Below are 19408 nucleotides of genomic sequence, written 5' to 3'. Positions count from 1 at the left end.
TTTTTAAAATTATTGTCAAAGTGGGGCCAGCAGGTGGCATGGTGGTTAAGGAGTGCTAGACTCCCACGTGGCTGACCACAGTTCGAGTCCTGGACCTGGCGACTTGCTTTCTCACTTTTGCCTTTTCTCTCTCTCTCTGTCTCTCTCTGATCAAATTAAAATAATAATGATGATGAATAAAATCAAATAAAATAATTAATTTTTAAAAATATTATCAAAGGAATTAGAATTTGGTACCAAGATCAATCATCATGTTACCTGATAATTTCATCATATTCACTGTGATAATATCATTCATTGAAGTCTTTGTTCTCAGGCCCAGCAGACAGCATGGTAGTTAAGGATGCTGGACTCCCACATGGCTGACAATGGTTTGAGTCCCAGCCCTGGCGGCTTGCTTCCTCACTTTACCTCACCATTTCTCTCTCTCTTTATCTCTCTTCTCTCTGTGTCACTCTCTGGTCAAATTAAAATAAATAAAGTTAATAAAATAATTCTTGAAAAAAAAAGTCTTCTGTTCTCAATAGCTTTTGCATATAGACTCCACAAACACACACACCCTTTCAAACTGAACTTAGAGCAAGGAAGGACAACAGAATTAAAAACACTTCCTCTTGGCTATTGTTTATTTTATTATTATTATTAATTAGATTTTTTTTTCCTTTTTTGCCATGGGTGAATGCATAGGCTCAGTGGAGAGAAAGAGAGAGAAAGTAAGAAAGCACTCCCCAAAGGGGGATGGCCACATTGCAATCCCTCCTATCTTCTTTCAGGATTTTGGGTATACATTTATATACTCCTGGTGTGATTTTCAAGATGCTAAATCCAAACTCAAATGGCGCAGTCAGCCAAGTGGGATCCATTCACCACCATCACCAGCTGGCCCAAAACACAATTCTTGTCTTCCATTTTGAAAGATGGAATTAATCTACATCGGGTTATTTAATTTTTAAAAAAAAAATTAGTGTCCAAGTTTAAACAAACTTAGAATCTCCTCTGCTAAAAACTTTACACATACACAAAGGAAGTAAAACAACAACCTCTCACTCTCCAATGTAATTAGGAAAAAAAAATGTTAATGCTTTTAATCCAGTTTTTTACATAAAATATGGACATCAGAAAAGAACATACTGTATATTATCATATCAACTGACTTTTAAAAATATATATATATAAATGTTTTTGAGTAACCAGACTTTTATCCTGATGTCTATTCCATAAAACTTGACATCAGCATCACTTTTTCTCCTTTACTCTCTCATTAAATATCTGTATCCCTTCTGAAATGTTCAGTCATCAATTGTTCCTAAATAGCAGAGTAGCTGTTCTGACTGATGAGAAATAGAAATTAAGAAATGTGGAAGTCAAGGGGCCAGCAGGTGGCGCGGTGGTTAAGAGCACCAGATTCCAACATGGCTAGCCCCGTTCTGGTCCCAGACCTGGCTTGCTTTCTCACTTTTTCTCACTCTCTCTCTCTCTCTCTCTCTCTCTCTTTCTCTCTCTCTCTCTCTCTCTTTCTCTTCCTCTCTGGTCAAATTAAAATAAATACATAAATAAAGTTAAATAAAATCATTCTTAAAAAAACTGTCTAGGCTATAAAGAAAAAAATTAAATAAAAAAGCAATGTGGAAGTCAAATAAGAAATAAAAAAGAAAAGAAAAGAAATGTGGGAGTCTAGGGCCAACAGGTGACATGGTGGTTAAGGCACTGGACTCCCACATGGTCAACTATGGTTCGAGTCCCAGACCTGGTGGCTTGCTATCTTCTCTCTCTCTCTCGCTCTCTCTCTCTCTCTCTTTTGTGCATGTGCCCTAAAGCATATTTTTAAATAGTAATGATAATTAATGACATTTAATAAATAATTTGTTAAAAAAAATTTTTTTTTGGAGAGGTTTTTGCTATAGGGCACGTGCGCGCGCCAGACAGAGACATAGAGACAGAAAGCGAGAAATCACCCCCCGGGGGGATGGTCACGCCGCAATCCCTTCTCCTCCATTCTCCTCTCAGGATCTTGGGCACGCACACACACACACCTGGCGTGAGTTTTAAGCCACCGGGTCCGGGACGCGAACCACAGTCGACTACGTGTGAGTCCAGCGACATAGCCATTATGCTAACTGCTGGTTCCCTAAAATTTTTAAAGAGAAATGAAGGCATCTCATTTGAGGGCAGTGGGGTACAAGGGTAATGTTAAAGGAGAAGCAGAGTCCAGGGGTAAAAATGTTCTTGGGCTACAAAAAGGCTTTTCAGTTTGTAACAAAAATCCAATTCAACTTACAAATTAACCTTTTCTTGGTTCACTAATAATCTGAGAAAAATGTCTACATTAAGCTAGGAAATAAAACTATTCAATTAAGAAATTAAAAATATCAGCATGAACTAAGAACTTTCTGATGGTAAATGTATAATAGCTCTTTTGTTCATTTGTAAAATAAGTCCAGGAAATATTTTGATAGATTAATACTCAAATGAGTAGCAAGTTAAATTTTTCCAGCACAGTAATACAGTCTGCTTTATTAAGCACCAAACAGAAAGTTGCAAAAATACTTCTGGATAACAATCTCTACACTGTTACATGTTAGCAGGTGGAATTTCAGCTTGCCAAAGACTCAAAATTAGGAAACTGCTCTTCCAGCCATCTCCAGACTGTTAACTCTTTATTTGGTGAACTGAAAACTGTAGGAAGATTGTCCTTAAGTGTGTGATCAGATCTTGAACCAACCTTTTGTTTTCTACTGTATTCCAAAGAGGTCTTTATGCAGGGCAAAGAACTCACCAGTACATTATAAAATGGATAAAGGAGGGATGATGGAACAGCAGTAAATGCCGACCATGAGATTTCTGAAGACCGAATCTTGTTTCTGCTTACTTATCCAGCTTATTCAAAAAGCAATAATGAAAATTGCTAGCTACATCAAAGAGAGGAGGCCTCTTTATTGGATAAAATAAAATAAAAATAACTGAGCGACATATGGAGATTTACTTTGCTATAGTTATTTTCTTCTACTAAGATGTCTTCAAATGTTTTAATTTAAGTATTATATGCCATTAAACAACATAAAGAGTTGTTTTATCCATCCTGGACACAAAATAGTCCTAAGTGTTATATTAACTCGGCAAGCCATGAAGAGATGAGCTGTAAAACATTTAATGTAGGACCCCAGTGGTTATTCAAAACTGAATAATGAATTGCATGTCACACAATGCATGATAGTTATCTGTGCTGCTGAAGTTAGAGCTGAGGAATTATTGTTCTCCCTTATCTGAAAAACCAAATGTTGTGTGAGATCAAAGGAGGCAATAATTGTGCAGGAAGCAGCATCTTGGAAAAAAAAATTCCTCTGAGGATGAGAAACTGATTTATAAAGCTCAAGATTAGTGAGTACTGAGTATCATTTTAGGTTACTCAATTTGGATCAAACCTTTTCAGCAATATTTTGAATAGACCATTTGCATCAGAAACAAAAAAATTGCTAAACTGGGGAGGTCTGCTGGTGTTATGGTAGGTGAGAGTGCTGGATTCCCACATGGCTGACCACGGTTCGAGTCCCGGGCCTGGAGGATTCCCACATGGCTGACCATGGTTCGAGTCCCGGACCTGGAGGCTTGCTCACTCTCTCTCTCTCTCTCTCTCCTTCTCTGGCCAAATTCAAATAAATAAATAAATAAATAAAGTTAAATAAAATAATTCTTTTGAAAAAATTGCCAAACTAGGAATCCCTTTCAGGGACTGAACAAAACAGCATATAAAGGTATTTTCAGCCATTTACCTGGCATGTGAAAAGTTTATATAATAAGTAAAACATTCCAAGAACATTGAAAGGAGGTGATGACCCCAAAGTCTACTCCAGAAGCCCCACAGACCAAAGGAGATAAAGAAGATTCCTAGAGCCAGCTAGTGGTATAGTGGTTAAGACAGATGGATCCTATGTGGCCAACAGCATGGTTGAAGGCCCAAACCCAGAGGCTTGAAAAAATGTGCCCGGTACATGTGCATCCATGCCTAAGATCCCAAAAGGAGGGAGAAATTGAGTAGAAGGAATTGTATTAATAGAATGTACACATAGGGGGCACTTTCTCACTTTTCTCCTCTCTCTCTCTCTCTCTCTCTCTCTCTCTCTCACTTTGTCCAGTGAGTACATATACCTTCTGGCAAATTAAAAGAAAGAAAAAGAAGATTTCTGGCCTCTGCCCACTGATAACACTCGGTGATTTCTGAATTGACAGCCTCTGGTATTCAGCAGGCACAGGAGCAGGTAGATAAACGGTTTAAATCAACAGCTGATCACTGAATAAAGCTAGATTATCTTGTCCCCTTACCAAAGCATGCCTAGAAAAACAAAATAAAACTTTTGGAAGTCATTAACAACTGATTATAAGACACGATATATAATTTACTGCTATCTTTCAAGACCTACCTGCTGCATGCTTTCTCCATATTGCATGGGCTTCCAAGCAAAACACTTTGCCTCAAAAATTTCTCTACTTAAAACTCAGCTCAGTGTAGATGGTATAGTGGTTATGTCACTGGACTCCCACAGGGCCGACCGTCCTTCTGGATCTGGCAGCTTTTTAAAAACACGACGGGCACATGTGCATGCGTGCCCAAAATCCCAAGAGGAGAATGAAGGAGAAGACATTGTGGCATCAATACCTCCCCCATAGGTGATCGATCGCTCTCTTCCTGTCTCTGTCTCTCTCTATCTCTCCAGCAAGTGCACAAACCCCACAGCATAACTCAAAAAAAAACTCAGTAAGTGAAAAATTATCTTACAACATTCTATAGCAGGGTACTTCAAAAAAATTCATGGAAAACTAAATTTAAAGTATGAGTTTATTTTAATATCAAAAAAAAATCTATGTAGAGTTTTTCACTCTTCCCACACCCAACCTAACTGCATTTTCCATGAATTTTTGAAGACCCCATTGGTCAATGTTAACTATCCCAACATTTAAAACTAGGTATTTGCTAAAAAGAAAAGGAAGAATTAACAATGATTATCTTGGCATGAGATCAAGGATGATTTTAATTGCTTTTTGAATTTTAACTTTCCAGATGAATAATTTTTAACTTTCTACATGAATATTTTCTAATAAGAAAATACCTTTATAAAATCAGAAAAAATAAACCATTTTAAGAAATAGCCACAAAGGGACATCAAGTGTAGATAATAGAGGATTTTTCATTCCCCGTTTCATTTATATTTATGTCAGCTTTTTCCAAACACAGTCATATTTCTAACACTTTCCATTTCTCTCTTTCTACTGTAGAATGTTCTATGAATGTTCTATGGTCTCATTTGCTTCCCCTACTAGTGGAAAAATATTTCTACATATATTATCAATCAGTACCAGGCTAAGACTTGAGTAAGCCAAGTGAGGCTATGCACTCCCAGCTATGGCTAATAACAGCCAATGCCTTTTTCCTAATTTAAATATATGGCCTTGTATGACTTCATCTTTCTGAGATCTAATTACGCAATACTAATACTAATTCATTCGGTACAATTACCATTCTACAGGAAAACAATCTGGAAATAAATCACATGATTTTCATTTTTAAAAATTCTAAGGATCATATAGCCGATTGCGGTGAATAAATAAATATGTAAAGTTAACACAGAGAGCAAGTATACAAAATCAACTGCAAAATAGAAATTTCCTTCATATCAACCATTGTTAAGTTCTAGTGACATTTAATATCATCTTTTACCTCCTGTGTTGGAGACTTGGTATTGGTTAAGTCTTGTCCCTAAAACTCTCCCTAACCACTTACCCATGGTGGTCTCCCCAAATTTCTATAATCCTTTCTGGGGTTTACTCACCTCTGGGGTTTACTCACCTATCTAAAACCAGTGACATATCTATTGATATATATACATACACACATATGTGTGTGTGTGTGTGTGTATCTATATGTAGATGTATGTATCTACGTACATACACAGAGCACACACACACACAAGTATTCTGGGAAATCTATTTGAAGAATCGAGATATGTGTATGTGTGGGGAACACAGAGAGAGAGAGAGAGATCCTTTTTCCCTAAATGCATTGTGGGTTCTTAATGCCATTTTGCAGCCCCCCTCTCCCCAACAAACTCCCTCCTCTTTTCTATGCCTGGCACCATATACAGCAAATATCTCCTGGTCACTTGATTTGAAGGACTAAGCTACCCTACTTTCTTAATCTAACAACCAATCATCTTTAACTGAGACAGCCCTGCTGTTATAACTGGGGAATCAGCAAGGGTAGGATCAAAACTCCCCCCAAGCTGAAAGTCAGAACACCAGGACGCCAAGTTCCAGCTCAGCTTATTGAAGAGACATGGCCTACAGTGATCTCTTAAATATCAGAACTGTCCTAGTGGTGTGTCAACAAATCCAACTAACCTTAATGAAGTATATTACACTTACTTCATTGCCAGTTTTTCTTTAAGGATTATTTATTTTATTTATTATTACTATTTTTTTAACATGAGTTTTGCCAGAGAGAGAGACAGAGAGAAAGCACACCTTCAGGCCCAGTATTTGAATCATGATCAGCCATATAGGAATTCCAGAGCCTTAACCACCATGCCACCTGCTGGCCCCCCATTGCCAGGTTTGTTTGTTTGTTTGTTTTGTTTTTTTAATTTTGACCAGAGAGTGAGGGAAAGTGAGAAAGCAAGTCATCAGATGACTGTGGTCAGCCACATGGAGTCCACCACCACAACTACCATGCCATCTGCTGGTCCCCATTGCCAGTTTTTATACTACTAATTTATAAAAATCCAACATGTACATTATGTTTAATGATAGCCTCAAAAGCTCTTTTCTTTTGGAAAAATATAGCAATAAATATCATGATGAGAGCAGCAAGCTGCAAATCAGGAGCCCAAGACCCACCATTCCCATTCAAATTCCCTACTTCAGCTATGCTCAGCTCTTTCCTCATCTCTTGTACTTGACAATTTCTTGTGTGCTTATTCTGTTTCTTCTATAGAGAGGGATTTCTCACTCTTCCCACACCCAACCTAGCTTCAAATTCATCAAGATCCTTTCCACAGTTGTGTATGACAATGCTGGGAAGAACTGTCTCCAGATGCCATTGTGATGGTATAGTAATGGGAGTTCATGAGTAATTAAATGAAAGATGTTGCCTAAGAGAGAAATGCGGCCAGCCTGATACCTGATACCGTGGTCTAGTTCGAGTCCCAGACAAGAGGGCTTGAAAAAATACACCAGGCACATGTGCGTGAGTGTGCGTCCAAAACCCTGAGAGATGAATGGAGAAGAGATTGTGGTGTGACCAGCTGTTATGGGGGGTGCTGTTCCAATTTCTCTGTCTTTCTGTCTCTCTCTTTCCCCAGCAAGTGTGTGCATCCTCTAGCAAATTTTTAAAAAATAATAATGCTAAAGCTACCTGGTAAATTTGCTGGAGATGGGACTGTCTGAGAGGTAGTAGCTAAACTCAACAGAACACACTAAAATGAGTGACTAACCCATGAAACAAAGATCTTTTGGGTCATGAGCAACAGTGGAGGCAGTCAGCTTGTCATGGACATTCAGAGAAGCACCAAAATCCTTGGTCCACCAGCCCACCCAACCGTGGTGGATCACATGGAACCAGATTACGCAGAAGTATGAAGTATCAGCCCTAACCCTGAGGAAATGCAGGCAGCTGGCAGCGGTGGTGGTCTCTTTACCAGCTTCTGAGGGTTTCCCGTCACAAACTAACAGTCACTGTAGCCTTTGAATAAATCATGCAGTGTAAGTAAAGTCTTTTTGTTACACCACATGTCTTAGACTCCAGGACAAATGCTACTTTCTTTTACCCATTGAGAGTAATGCCTTCCTCCTTGGAACAGCAGCATTTCACATCATTCTCAAGGTTCCTACAATGTACTCTTTTATATATACTGTCTTTTTTGTGAGAGATTTTTTAAGGTAGGGCATGTGAGCTCACTGAAGAGACAGAGAGACAGAAAGTGAAAAATCACTCCCCAGGGGGAGATGGCCACGCTGCAGTTCCTTCTCTTCCATTCTCCTCTTGGAATTTTGGGCATGCATTCACACATGCCCGGTGTGAGTCTGAAGCTGCCAGGTCCAGAATGCCAACCTCAGTCGACTACGTGGGAATCCAGTGACATAACCATTTCGCCATCTGCTGGTCCTGTATGCTGTCCATTTCGTTCTCTTTTTTTCTTTTTATTTATTCATTTATTTATTTTTATATATTAATTATTTATTTTGCATTCATTCACTGAACATCAGCACAGCATACAAGATGGAGTTTCCCGTCCAGAATACACTGTATGGTGGCTTAGTCATACACGTTATCATCACAAATAATTTTCCATTTATTGTTTCTTATTTATACATAAGTGTGTGTGTGTGTGTGTGTGTGTGTGTGTGTGTATTCCTCCCCATTTGTCACCCTCTGCCATATTCCACTCTCCTCCCACTCCCTTGCCAAGACTATTAGATATAATCCTTGCACTTCTAATATTTTCCAACATCTTAGCACAATGAGCCAGATAAGTATAGACTCTAACAAGAAACAGATGAATCAATGAAGTAAATGAATGGATTTATGAATGAGTGGATACTCTATAGAGAATCTGATTCTTATAGCCCCAAAATAACCCAGGCCTTGTGGCGTCCCATCCTTACTCAGTCTTTTATCCATGACTCACTTAAATCCCCCTTCTTTAAAAGGAAGCGTCATACAGTGACACACACCAATAAACGTCCAGCGACAATGTTAACTGCAAGGACGTGTTGTTAATTATGGAGCAGGTTGAGAAATGCTCAGAAATGGTGCTCTTTGGTTACAGGCTCTGAACTATACCTTCTTTTCTACTTATTTTTCTTCATTGGAAAGAATTCTTAAGCCAACACTGAAGCCTAAGTTAAAGTAGCCAGATTTCATATGGCTGTTGGTTGAAGCTCTGGTCCTATAGCTTAGAAGACACATTGGAGTTTTGTCTAAGTGTGTGTGCCCAAAATCCTGACAGGATGAAGAAGTGAAGGAGAAAGGATTGCAGCATGACCATATTCCACTGGGGGGTGTTTTTCCCCTCTCTTCTTTCCGTCTCTCTGGTGTACATGCCTTCAGGCAATTCAAAAAAAAAAGGAAGAAAGAAAAGAAAAAAAAGGGGGGTACTGGCAGGTGGCATGGTGGCTGAGGTATTGAACTCCCACATGGCCAACTGTGGTTCAAGTCCCAGACCTGGGAGTTTGCTTCCTCATTTTCCCTCTCTATCGTCATATTAAAAAAAATGATAATAATAAATAAAATTAAACAAAATAATTCTTTAAAAAAAGTAAACAAGAGAAGACTTTTTTATTTTAATTTGCCAGAATACATATATGCTGGCTGGAGAGAGACAGAGAGAGAAGAAAAGTAAGAAAGCAGACCCTCATGGGGAATGGTCATACTGCAAATCATCCTCTTCCATTTATTCCTCCTTTCAGGATTTTGGTCATCCACGTATACCCAATGTGTTTCTAACCTCTGGGTCCAGGACTCGAACTGCCCAGCCAGTTCTATGGGATCCAGCCGTCCCAACCACCACGCCACTGCTGAAACAGAAAGCAGTTTTTAGAATTCTTAAATTCATACTTAACTTTACTAGGTTCAAGTAAAATTATCTAGAAGTAATAAATTTTTGAAATAGTACATGCCAAATTAACCCTTATTAGCATTGATTTGTTTTATTATAAGATTTCTAACTCAGCGACATAGGATTTACCTCTTTTCTCAAAGCTAATAATAAATATATCTGAAAAGTATCCAAACTAAAAAATATTATTCACAACCAAACATTTCACTTAACCAGTTACTATGGACTCACACATCTCACATAAGTCATTTCTATCACCTTGAATAGGCTACACAGACTTTTCTTTCTTTCTTTTTCTTAATTTTGCTATAGGGTATGTATGCTCCAGAGTGAGACAGAGAGAGAGAGTGAAAAAGCACCACCCAGGATGGATGGTCATGCACTCTCTTCTTCTCCATTCTCCTCTTGAAATTTTTGGAATGCACACACACATGCCAGTGTGTTTTTCAGGCCACTGGGTCTAGGACTTGAACCTTACAGTCATCCATGTGAGACCCAGCCACTTTAACCACTGTGCTACTGGCTTACCCAGTAAGGATGCGTCTACACAATGCACTCTAAAGTAATTCATCACTTCATTGTCTCTAGTAGATAATATTATGGTCTGGTGGTTAGTGCAACTGGATCCCACATGGCCAGCTGCAGCTGCCCAGATGAAGTCTTAGACCCAATCTTGAGAAATGCAACAGAACCAACCATGTGTGTGGTACCCAAAATCGCAAAAAGAGAGAGAGAGGAGAAGGGATTGTGGCAAGACCATTCCCCATAAGAGATGCTTTCTCTCCCTCTCCTGTGTGTGTGTGTGTGTGTGTGTGTGTCTAGTGAGCCCACATGTCTTCTGGCAAATAGAGAAAAAAATTTCTTTATGCCAATGCATAAAGAAATTCTGGAAGAATACATAAGAAACTAGTAAAAATAGCTATACAAAGGAGACAGAATTAGATACATAAGGGCTGGAAAGGGAGAGAAACGTTTACAATATATGATTTTATATTATTAGCTTTTACCCTTTTGAATGTGTTACCTATTCAAGAAAAATCTTTCATGCATTTCCATTATCAGGAAATACTATCAGGTTGTGGGAAAAGTCGAGTTGTGTTTTTGTAGAGAAAAAAGAATAAATAAATTAAAAAGTACATCATGACTTTTCAAACAACCCAATATATTTGCTTAATAAAGAATTTTTTTAATCTCCATGTAACATTCTCTTGCCCAGTTTCCCATCAGTACTTTCTCCCCCCATTTCTTTTAAATGCCTTTTTCTTTAAAAAAAATGCCCAGTTTCCCATCAGTACTTTCTCCCCCCCCAGTTCTACTTAAATGCCTTTTTCTTTAAAAAAAAAAAATTATTTTTTTTTATTTATTCATTCATTTATTTTGACCAGAGAGAGACACACAGGAGAGAGGGAGAAAGGGAGAAAGCAAGCCACCATGTCCAGGACTCAAACCATGGTCGGCCATGTGGGAGTGTCCAGCACCATAACCACCACGCCACCTGCTGGTCCCTAAATGCCTTTTTCAATACTCACAAAGATTCAACTGAGGGAAACAGTGGAGGCAGAGCATTTTAGTTGCAATTGATTTGATTTAAACTGAAATCTAGTAAGACTTGATCCTGACGCTGAATAATAGCTTGTGAGAACATTTGTCTAAAATTGTGCCTGCTTTCTGCTAACATTTAGTGATCTAACGATCAGCAAGTGTGGTAAAAAAAAAAAAAGTTTTTATTCTTGAATAAAGGCAATCATTACCAAACACACTCTGAAAAATTCATATCTTTTTTATTTCACTAGCCAAAGCAGATTTAGGTGTAACTGAATAGCCACACTGAACTTTCTCTTTTAATAATACACCAACTTTTAAAATAGTTAAGCCATTAGTTTATATTTAGAAAGCTGTAATCATCTGAGGTCTTATACAGCCTTCCATTTATTAAAAATGAATTCACACAAAAAGGCAACAATGTTTGAATTTGCTGTTCAAAAGACCCTCTCAGCAAGAAGTAATAAAATGTCAACTTCATTTAAATGAGACATTATTGACCCCCATTAGTAGGACACAGGCTTGGCTTGGCTTTTTCTAATGGTGATGATGGATTTGCTCTTGTCCATCTACTCCCTCCTACCCTGTCCTCTCATGACCTGGGGCAGACATATGCTAGACAGCTGGCTGGACCCAGTCTGTGGCCACTGAACAAAGCAAACCCTGCTGGCCCACACAAAGATTGAACCTGTGACCTTGTTCTCATTAGCCCATGCCCTAACCACCTGAGCTAAACAGCCACACACAAGTAAAAAAGAAAAAAAGGATAGATTGAACTTGGTGTAGTTAGATGTCCGCATGTGGGTGTCAAAGCCAGGTATCAAATAATATATAATAACCAACATAAAACAGGTGCTTATGTTTTAGAGTGTTATTATGTCTTATATATCTTGTGTCTCATGCCCCAGTGGCCCAGTGGGATCTTCCAAGTGGAGAGTCAAAAATATGGTCACCTTTATAGGAATTTTATTTTAACTCCGGAACATAATTCAACATGGTGCCAACTCTGAAATAAAGAACTTGACCATTGAGATTAGTCATTATCCGGTATGTATTAGGAGTTTCCGGGAGCAATAGATTTCACATTTCACATGATCTGAGTTCCACAAGGCCTTGGGATAAAAGAAAGGATAAGATTAGTGCACTCATGCAACACATAATGTTTCAGTCAACAACAGACCACATATAAGACAATGCCCCCATAAGATTATCACAGGCTATTGTATGTAGCCTAGCTATGCAGTAGGCTATGCCATCTAAACTTGGGTAAGTGAACATTATCATCCTATAAATGTTCACACAATCATGAAATCACTGAGTGATGCATTTCCTACAACCTCTTCCTGTTGTTATGCAAGGAATACTAAAGTTGATGACTATAGTTGAGAATGAAAACAAGAGCCAAGAATATGTGACTAGAAGACACTGATGCTGATATCCAGACAAACTTCCTGCTCTATCAGTTAATCTAGAAGTTTGCAAATATCCAGTGTGTTTTGGGACCACCAGATGGCATAATAGTTACATTGCTGGACTCCCATGTAACGGACTGCAGTTCAAGTCCCAGATCTGGTGTTAAAGCCCACACAGGGTGCATGTGTGTGTGTGCCCAAGATCTCAAGAGGAGACTGGAGGGAAAGGGATTGCAGTGTGGCCATTCCCCAGGGGGATGATTTCTCTCTGTCTCTCGCTGTCTCTCTGGCAAGCATGTGCATGCACCCTATAGCAAAAATCTCTAAAAAAAAAAAAAATCCAGTGTGTTTTTTATGTCTTAGCACTTCTTGTTATAGAGATCTCCTAACAGGAAAGGGGTCTCCTCTTGTGGAATAAACAATCACGGCCGTAGTCCAGTCCCGAGATGGAGGCCACCATGAAGAAGGAGGCTGCAGAAGATGTCAATGTTACTTTGGGTTGTTTTTTGTTTTTTTGTTTTTTTGGGTTTTTTTGAGAAGTTTTCACTATAGGGCGCGTGCATTCGCCAGATAGTCAGAGAGAGACAGAGAGATAGAAAACGAGAAATCACTCCCCAGGGGGGATGGCCATGCCACAATCCCTTCTCCTCCATTCTCCTCTTGGGTTTTGCACGCACACGCGCCCAGCGTGAGTTTTAAGCCACCGGGTCCAGGACGCGAACCGTGGTCGACTACGTGGGAGTCCAGCAACAAAGCCATTACGCTAACTGCTGGTTCCCCCCAATGTTACTTCTGAAGAACAACAAAAGATAAACAAATTTGCATGGAATATGAGTAGAATCAGAGCTAAGAGAAGAAATTGAAGTAAAAAAGAAAATTCCAAAACTTAGCAGATGCTTGTGATGACATCATGCTTGCAGATAACGACTGTGTAATGATACCTGATCCAATCAGTGACATTTCCATCAGTCAGTCTCAAGAAGAGACTCAAGAAATGCTAGAAGAAGCAAAGGAAAATTTTCAAGAAGAAATTGATGCTTTAGAATCCAGAGTGGAATCGATTCAGTGGGTGTTTACAGATTTGAAAATTCAGTTTTATGCAAAATTTGGAAGCACCATAAACCTTGAAGCTAATGAAAGTTAAACACTTTATAAGACTTTTTTCATTTGTTTAATAAACTTGAATACTGTTCAAAATGAAAAAAGAGAAAAAAACATAGACTACACAATCACAAGGAAAGTCATTGAAGTCTAGATCCCCAGGTTTTTTCTCGTCCCTGAATAGACAGTGATTATGGTGCCAACCACTACGCATCACCCAAACTGTAGGTCCAACACAACATTCACACAGTGTGGAAACTCCCAGGTTAGACCAGAAATGTAACCACAAATAGAATATAAGCAGATTCGATGCCAGGGTTTTACTTCAAGGGATAAAATGAAGTCCAGCCCATAAACTCTTCCTCTTTATTCCTTCAAATGGGCAATATTGACCTTCAAGCACTAAAAGACAGCAACTGAACTCATTTCTTAGGTCACGAGAATAATAGTCTATGTCAACCATCCAAAATACCACTTTCAAGTTTCTCCCTTCTTGAGAGATAATTCCCTTCAGCATAATGTTCCAATTCCTTCCCAGAACATAAAACTGAAAGTCAGAGCTAAGTTTTATCTGCATCTCCACACCTGGCAGAGGGTTTCCCATGTAAAGGCGCTCGATAAATCATTAAATGAGGAAACACATGAAAGATTGAATCTGATCCTAATTTATCTTTCATATTATCTCACTCAGTTTCCCTTACTTAATCCTTCCTCCCACTCATCATATCCTTCTCATTGCCTCGTGAATGTCACTGGCTCTCTCCTTCCTCCATGGTAGTTCAGAATGTTCTATTCACCTGAAGAGACTGCCACTTACTGAGTTTCTATAGTGTACTATTTCAGACATGTTACCTCTATAATCCTAAAATAATAGTCACTACTATATTCATTTTACAGAAGATACTCAAAAACGCTGAGTAACTTCCCAAGATTACACAGCCAGCAAGAAAGGGCATGACAATTGACCCAAAACTGTCTGGTTTCAAAAGTTTTCTCCCTTCTAGGGAATTCTTCTCCCTTTGAGTCTCCAAATCCTACTTTTCTAAAATCGTTCTGTCTCTCAAGCTTCAAGGAGAGGAACTCTTTTCTGTCTACTCTATCTCTTTTTTATTTATTCATTCATTTATTTTGACCAGAGAGAGACACACAGGAGAGAGGGAGAAAGTGAGAAAGCAAGCCACCATGTCCAGGACTCAAACCATGGTCGGCCATGTGGGAGTGTCCAGCACCATAACCACCACGCCACCTGCTGGTCCCTAAATGCCTTTTTCAATACTCACAAAGATTCAACTGAGGGAAACAGTGGAGGCAGAGCATTTTAGTTGCAATTGATTTGATTTAAACTGAAATCTAGTAAGACTTGATCCTGACGCTGAATAATAGCTTGTGAGAACATTTGTCTAAAATTGTGCCTGCTTTCTGCTAACATTTAGTGATCTAACGATCAGCAAGTGTGGTAAAAAAAAAAAAAGTTTTTATTCTTGAATAAAGGCAATCATTACCAAACACACTCTGAAAAATTCATATCTTTTTTATTTCACTAGCCAAAGCAGATTTAGGTGTAACTGAATAGCCACACTGAACTTTCTCTTTTAATAATACACCAACTTTTAAAATAGTTAAGCCATTAGTTTATATTTAGAAAGCTGTAATCATCTGAGGTCTTATACAGCCTTCCATTTATTAAAAATGAATTCACACAAAAAGGCAACAATGTTTGAATTTGCTGTTCAAAAGACCCTCTCAGCAAGAAGTAATAAAATGTCAACTTCATTTAAATGAGACATTATTGACCCCCATTAGTAGGACACAGGCTTGGCTTGGCTTTTTCTAATGGTGATGATGGATTTGCTCTTGTCCATCTACTCCCTCCTACCCTGTCCTCTCATGACCTGGGGCAGACATATGCTAGACAGCTGGCTGGACCCAGTCTGTGGCCACTGAACAAAGCAAACCCTGCTGGCCCACACAAAGATTGAACCTGTGACCTTGTTCTCATTAGCCCATGCCCTAACCACCTGAGCTAAACAGCCACACACAAGTAAAAAAGAAAAAAAGGATAGATTGAACTTGGTGTAGTTAGATGTCCGCATGTGGGTGTCAAAGCCAGGTATCAAATAATATATAATAACCAACATAAAACAGGTGCTTATGTTTTAGAGTGTTATTATGTCTTATATATCTTGTGTCTCATGCCCCAGTGGCCCAGTGGGATCTTCCAAGTGGAGAGTCAAAAATATGGTCACCTTTATAGGAATTTTATTTTAACTCCGGAACATAATTCAACATGGTGCCAACTCTGAAATAAAGAACTTGACCATTGAGATTAGTCATTATCCGGTATGTATTAGGAGTTTCCGGGAGCAATAGATTTCACATTTCACATGATCTGAGTTCCACAAGGCCTTGGGATAAAAGAAAGGATAAGATTAGTGCACTCATGCAACACATAATGTTTCAGTCAACAACAGACCACATATAAGACAATGCCCCCATAAGATTATCACAGGCTATTGTATGTAGCCTAGCTATGCAGTAGGCTATGCCATCTAAACTTGGGTAAGTGAACATTATCATCCTATAAATGTTCACACAATCATGAAATCACTGAGTGATGCATTTCCTACAACCTCTTCCTGTTGTTATGCAAGGAATACTAAAGTTGATGACTATAGTTGAGAATGAAAACAAGAGCCAAGAATATGTGACTAGAAGACACTGATGCTGATATCCAGACAAACTTCCTGCTCTATCAGTTAATCTAGAAGTTTGCAAATATCCAGTGTGTTTTGGGACCACCAGATGGCATAATAGTTACATTGCTGGACTCCCATGTAACGGACTGCAGTTCAAGTCCCAGATCTGGTGTTAAAGCCCACACAGGGTGCATGTGTGTGTGTGCCCAAGATCTCAAGAGGAGACTGGAGGGAAAGGGATTGCAGTGTGGCCATTCCCCAGGGGGATGATTTCTCTCTGTCTCTCGCTGTCTCTCTGGCAAGCATGTGCATGCACCCTATAGCAAAAATCTCTAAAAAAAAAAAAAATCCAGTGTGTTTTTTATGTCTTAGCACTTCTTGTTATAGAGATCTCCTAACAGGAAAGGGGTCTCCTCTTGTGGAATAAACAATCACGGCCGTAGTCCAGTCCCGAGATGGAGGCCACCATGAAGAAGGAGGCTGCAGAAGATGTCAATGTTACTTTGGGTTGTTTTTTGTTTTTTTGTTTTTTTGGGTTTTTTTGAGAAGTTTTCACTATAGGGCGCGTGCATTCGCCAGATAGTCAGAGAGAGACAGAGAGATAGAAAACGAGAAATCACCCCCCCAGGGGGGGATGGTCACACCGCAATCCCTTCTCCTCCATTCTCCTCTCGGGATGTTGGGCACGCACGCACACGCGCCCAGCGTGAGTTTTAAGCCACCGGGTCCAGGACGCGAACCGTGGTCGACTACGTGGGAGTCCAGCAACAAAGCCATTACGCTAACTGCTGGTTCCCCCCAATGTTACTTCTGAAGAACAACAAAAGATAAACAAATTTGCATGGAATATGAGTAGAATCAGAGCTAAGAGAAGAAATTGAAGTAAAAAAGAAAATTCCAAAACTTAGCAGATGCTTGTGATGACATCATGCTTGCAGATAACGACTGTGTAATGATACCTGATCCAATCAGTGACATTTCCATCAGTCAGTCTCAAGAAGAGACTCAAGAAATGCTAGAAGAAGCAAAGGAAAATTTTCAAGAAGAAATTGATGCTTTAGAATCCAGAGTGGAATCGATTCAGTGGGTGTTTACAGATTTGAAAATTCAGTTTTATGCAAAATTTGGAAGCACCATAAACCTTGAAGCTAATGAAAGTTAAACACTTTATAAGACTTTTTTCATTTGTTTAATAAACTTGAATACTGTTCAAAATGAAAAAAGAGAAAAAAACATAGACTACACAATCACAAGGAAAGTCATTGAAGTCTAGATCCCCAGGTTTTTTCTCGTCCCTGAATAGACAGTGATTATGGTGCCAACCACTACGCATCACCCAAACTGTAGGTCCAACACAACATTCACACAGTGTGGAAACTCCCAGGTTAGACCAGAAATGTAACCACAAATAGAATATAAGCAGATTCGATGCCAGGGTTTTACTTCAAGGGATAAAATGAAGTCCAGCCCATAAACTCTTCCTCTTTATTCCTTCAAATGGGCAATATTGACCTTCAAGCACTAAAAGACAGCAACTGAACTCATTTCTTAGGTCACGAGAATAATAGTCTATGTCAACCATCCAAAATACCACTTTCAAGTTTCTCCCTTCTTGAGAGATAATTCCCTTCAGCATAATGTTCCAATTCCTTCCCAGAACATAAAACTGAAAGTCAGAGCTAAGTTTTATCTGCATCTCCACACCTGGCAGAGGGTTTCCCATGTAAAGGCGCTCGATAAATCATTAAATGAGGAAACACATGAAAGATTGAATCTGATCCTAATTTATCTTTCATATTATCTCACTCAGTTTCCCTTACTTAATCCTTCCTCCCACTCATCATATCCTTCTCATTGCCTCGTGAATGTCACTGGCTCTCTCCTTCCTCCATGGTAGTTCAGAATGTTCTATTCACCTGAAGAGACTGCCACTTACTGAGTTTCTATAGTGTACTATTTCAGACATGTTACCTCTATAATCCTAAAATAATAGTCACTACTATATTCATTTTACAGAAGATACTCAAAAACGCTGAGTAACTTCCCAAGATTACACAGCCAGCAAGAAAGGGCATGACAATTGACCCAAAACTGTCTGGTTTCAAAAGTTTTCTCCCTTCTAGGGAATTCTTCTCCCTTTGAGTCTCCAAATCCTACTTTTCTAAAATCGTTCTGTCTCTCAAGCTTCAAGGAGAGGAACTCTTTTCTGTCTACTCTATCTCAGAGTGGCCTCTCATTCATTTAACTTAGCGCTATTAACTCATGTAATTAATCACAGGCTGCCTCAACGCTCCATCTAGTGTTCCTTTCTATTTGCCTTTTAACTTTTTATTAATCTATTCCTTCTCAGCCTAACTAAATTGTAAGCTCACTAAGGACAGATTCTTTTTTTTAAAGAATTATTTATTTCATTTTATTTATCATTATTATTATTATTTTAACCAGAGAGAGACAGACAGACAGAGAGAGGGAAAGTGAGACAGCAAGCCACCAGACCTGGGACTCATACTGCAGTTGGCCAAGTGGGAGTCCAGTGCATTAACCACCATGCTACCTGCTGGTCCCAGGACATATTCTATATGTAGTAAATGGGTGTTTTTGTTTTGTTTTGGTTTGGTTTGGTTTGGTTTTTTTGGAGAGGTTTTTGCTATAGGGCGCGTGCGCTCGCCAGACAGACAGAGAGAGACAGAGAGACAGAAAGCGAGAAATCACCCCCCAGGGGGGATGGCCACGCCACAATCCCTTCTCCTCCATTCTCCTCTCGGGTTCTTGGGCACACACGCACATGCGCCCAGCATGAGTTTAAGCCACCGGGTCCGGGACTCGAACCGCAGTCGACTACGTGGGAGTCCAGCGACATAGCCATTACGCTAACTGCTGGTCCCTATATGTAGTAAATTGTTGTATTGCCCCATATGTGTGGAAGAGACTTTTGCATGTGGTAGGTATTTAATAAATATACGCTGAGTGATTGATGTCTTCACCTTCATCTTCCCACCAACAATCTTTGTGCCAATTCCCATTGTTACGAAAATAAATAAATAAAATA

At 39.2% G+C, this 19408-nt stretch overlaps 1 protein-coding gene and 2 pseudogenes across 1 annotated transcript in view; 2 read left to right on the top strand and 1 right to left on the bottom strand.

The window, feature by feature from the left end:
* Nucleotides 1–13008: 13008 nt before the first annotated feature.
* Nucleotides 13009–13706, top strand: LOC102492383 (prefoldin subunit 4-like; annotated as a pseudogene).
* A 1475-nt stretch (nucleotides 13707–15181) lies between these two features.
* LOC102493215 (uncharacterized) overlaps nucleotides 15182–19408 on the bottom strand; it is a 28344-nt gene continuing 24117 nt past the window's right edge. The window contains exon 7 of the mRNA XM_027771042.1: nucleotides 15182–16068. Within this exon, the coding sequence (XP_027626843.1) occupies nucleotides 16037–16068 (32 nt within the window). The 3' untranslated portion in view covers nucleotides 15182–16036. The remainder of the gene's footprint in view (nucleotides 16069–19408) is intronic.
* LOC102492792 (prefoldin subunit 4-like) lies at nucleotides 16815–17521 on the top strand (annotated as a pseudogene).

The sequence above is a fragment of the Tupaia chinensis genome, unplaced genomic scaffold (assembly GCF_000334495.1).
Source record: "Tupaia chinensis unplaced genomic scaffold, TupChi_1.0 Scaffold000179_1, whole genome shotgun sequence".
Taxonomy (NCBI): domain Eukaryota; kingdom Metazoa; phylum Chordata; class Mammalia; order Scandentia; family Tupaiidae; genus Tupaia; species Tupaia belangeri.
The sequence above is the reverse complement of the archived record's forward strand: the minus strand, read 5'-3'. Positions and strand labels throughout refer to the sequence as shown.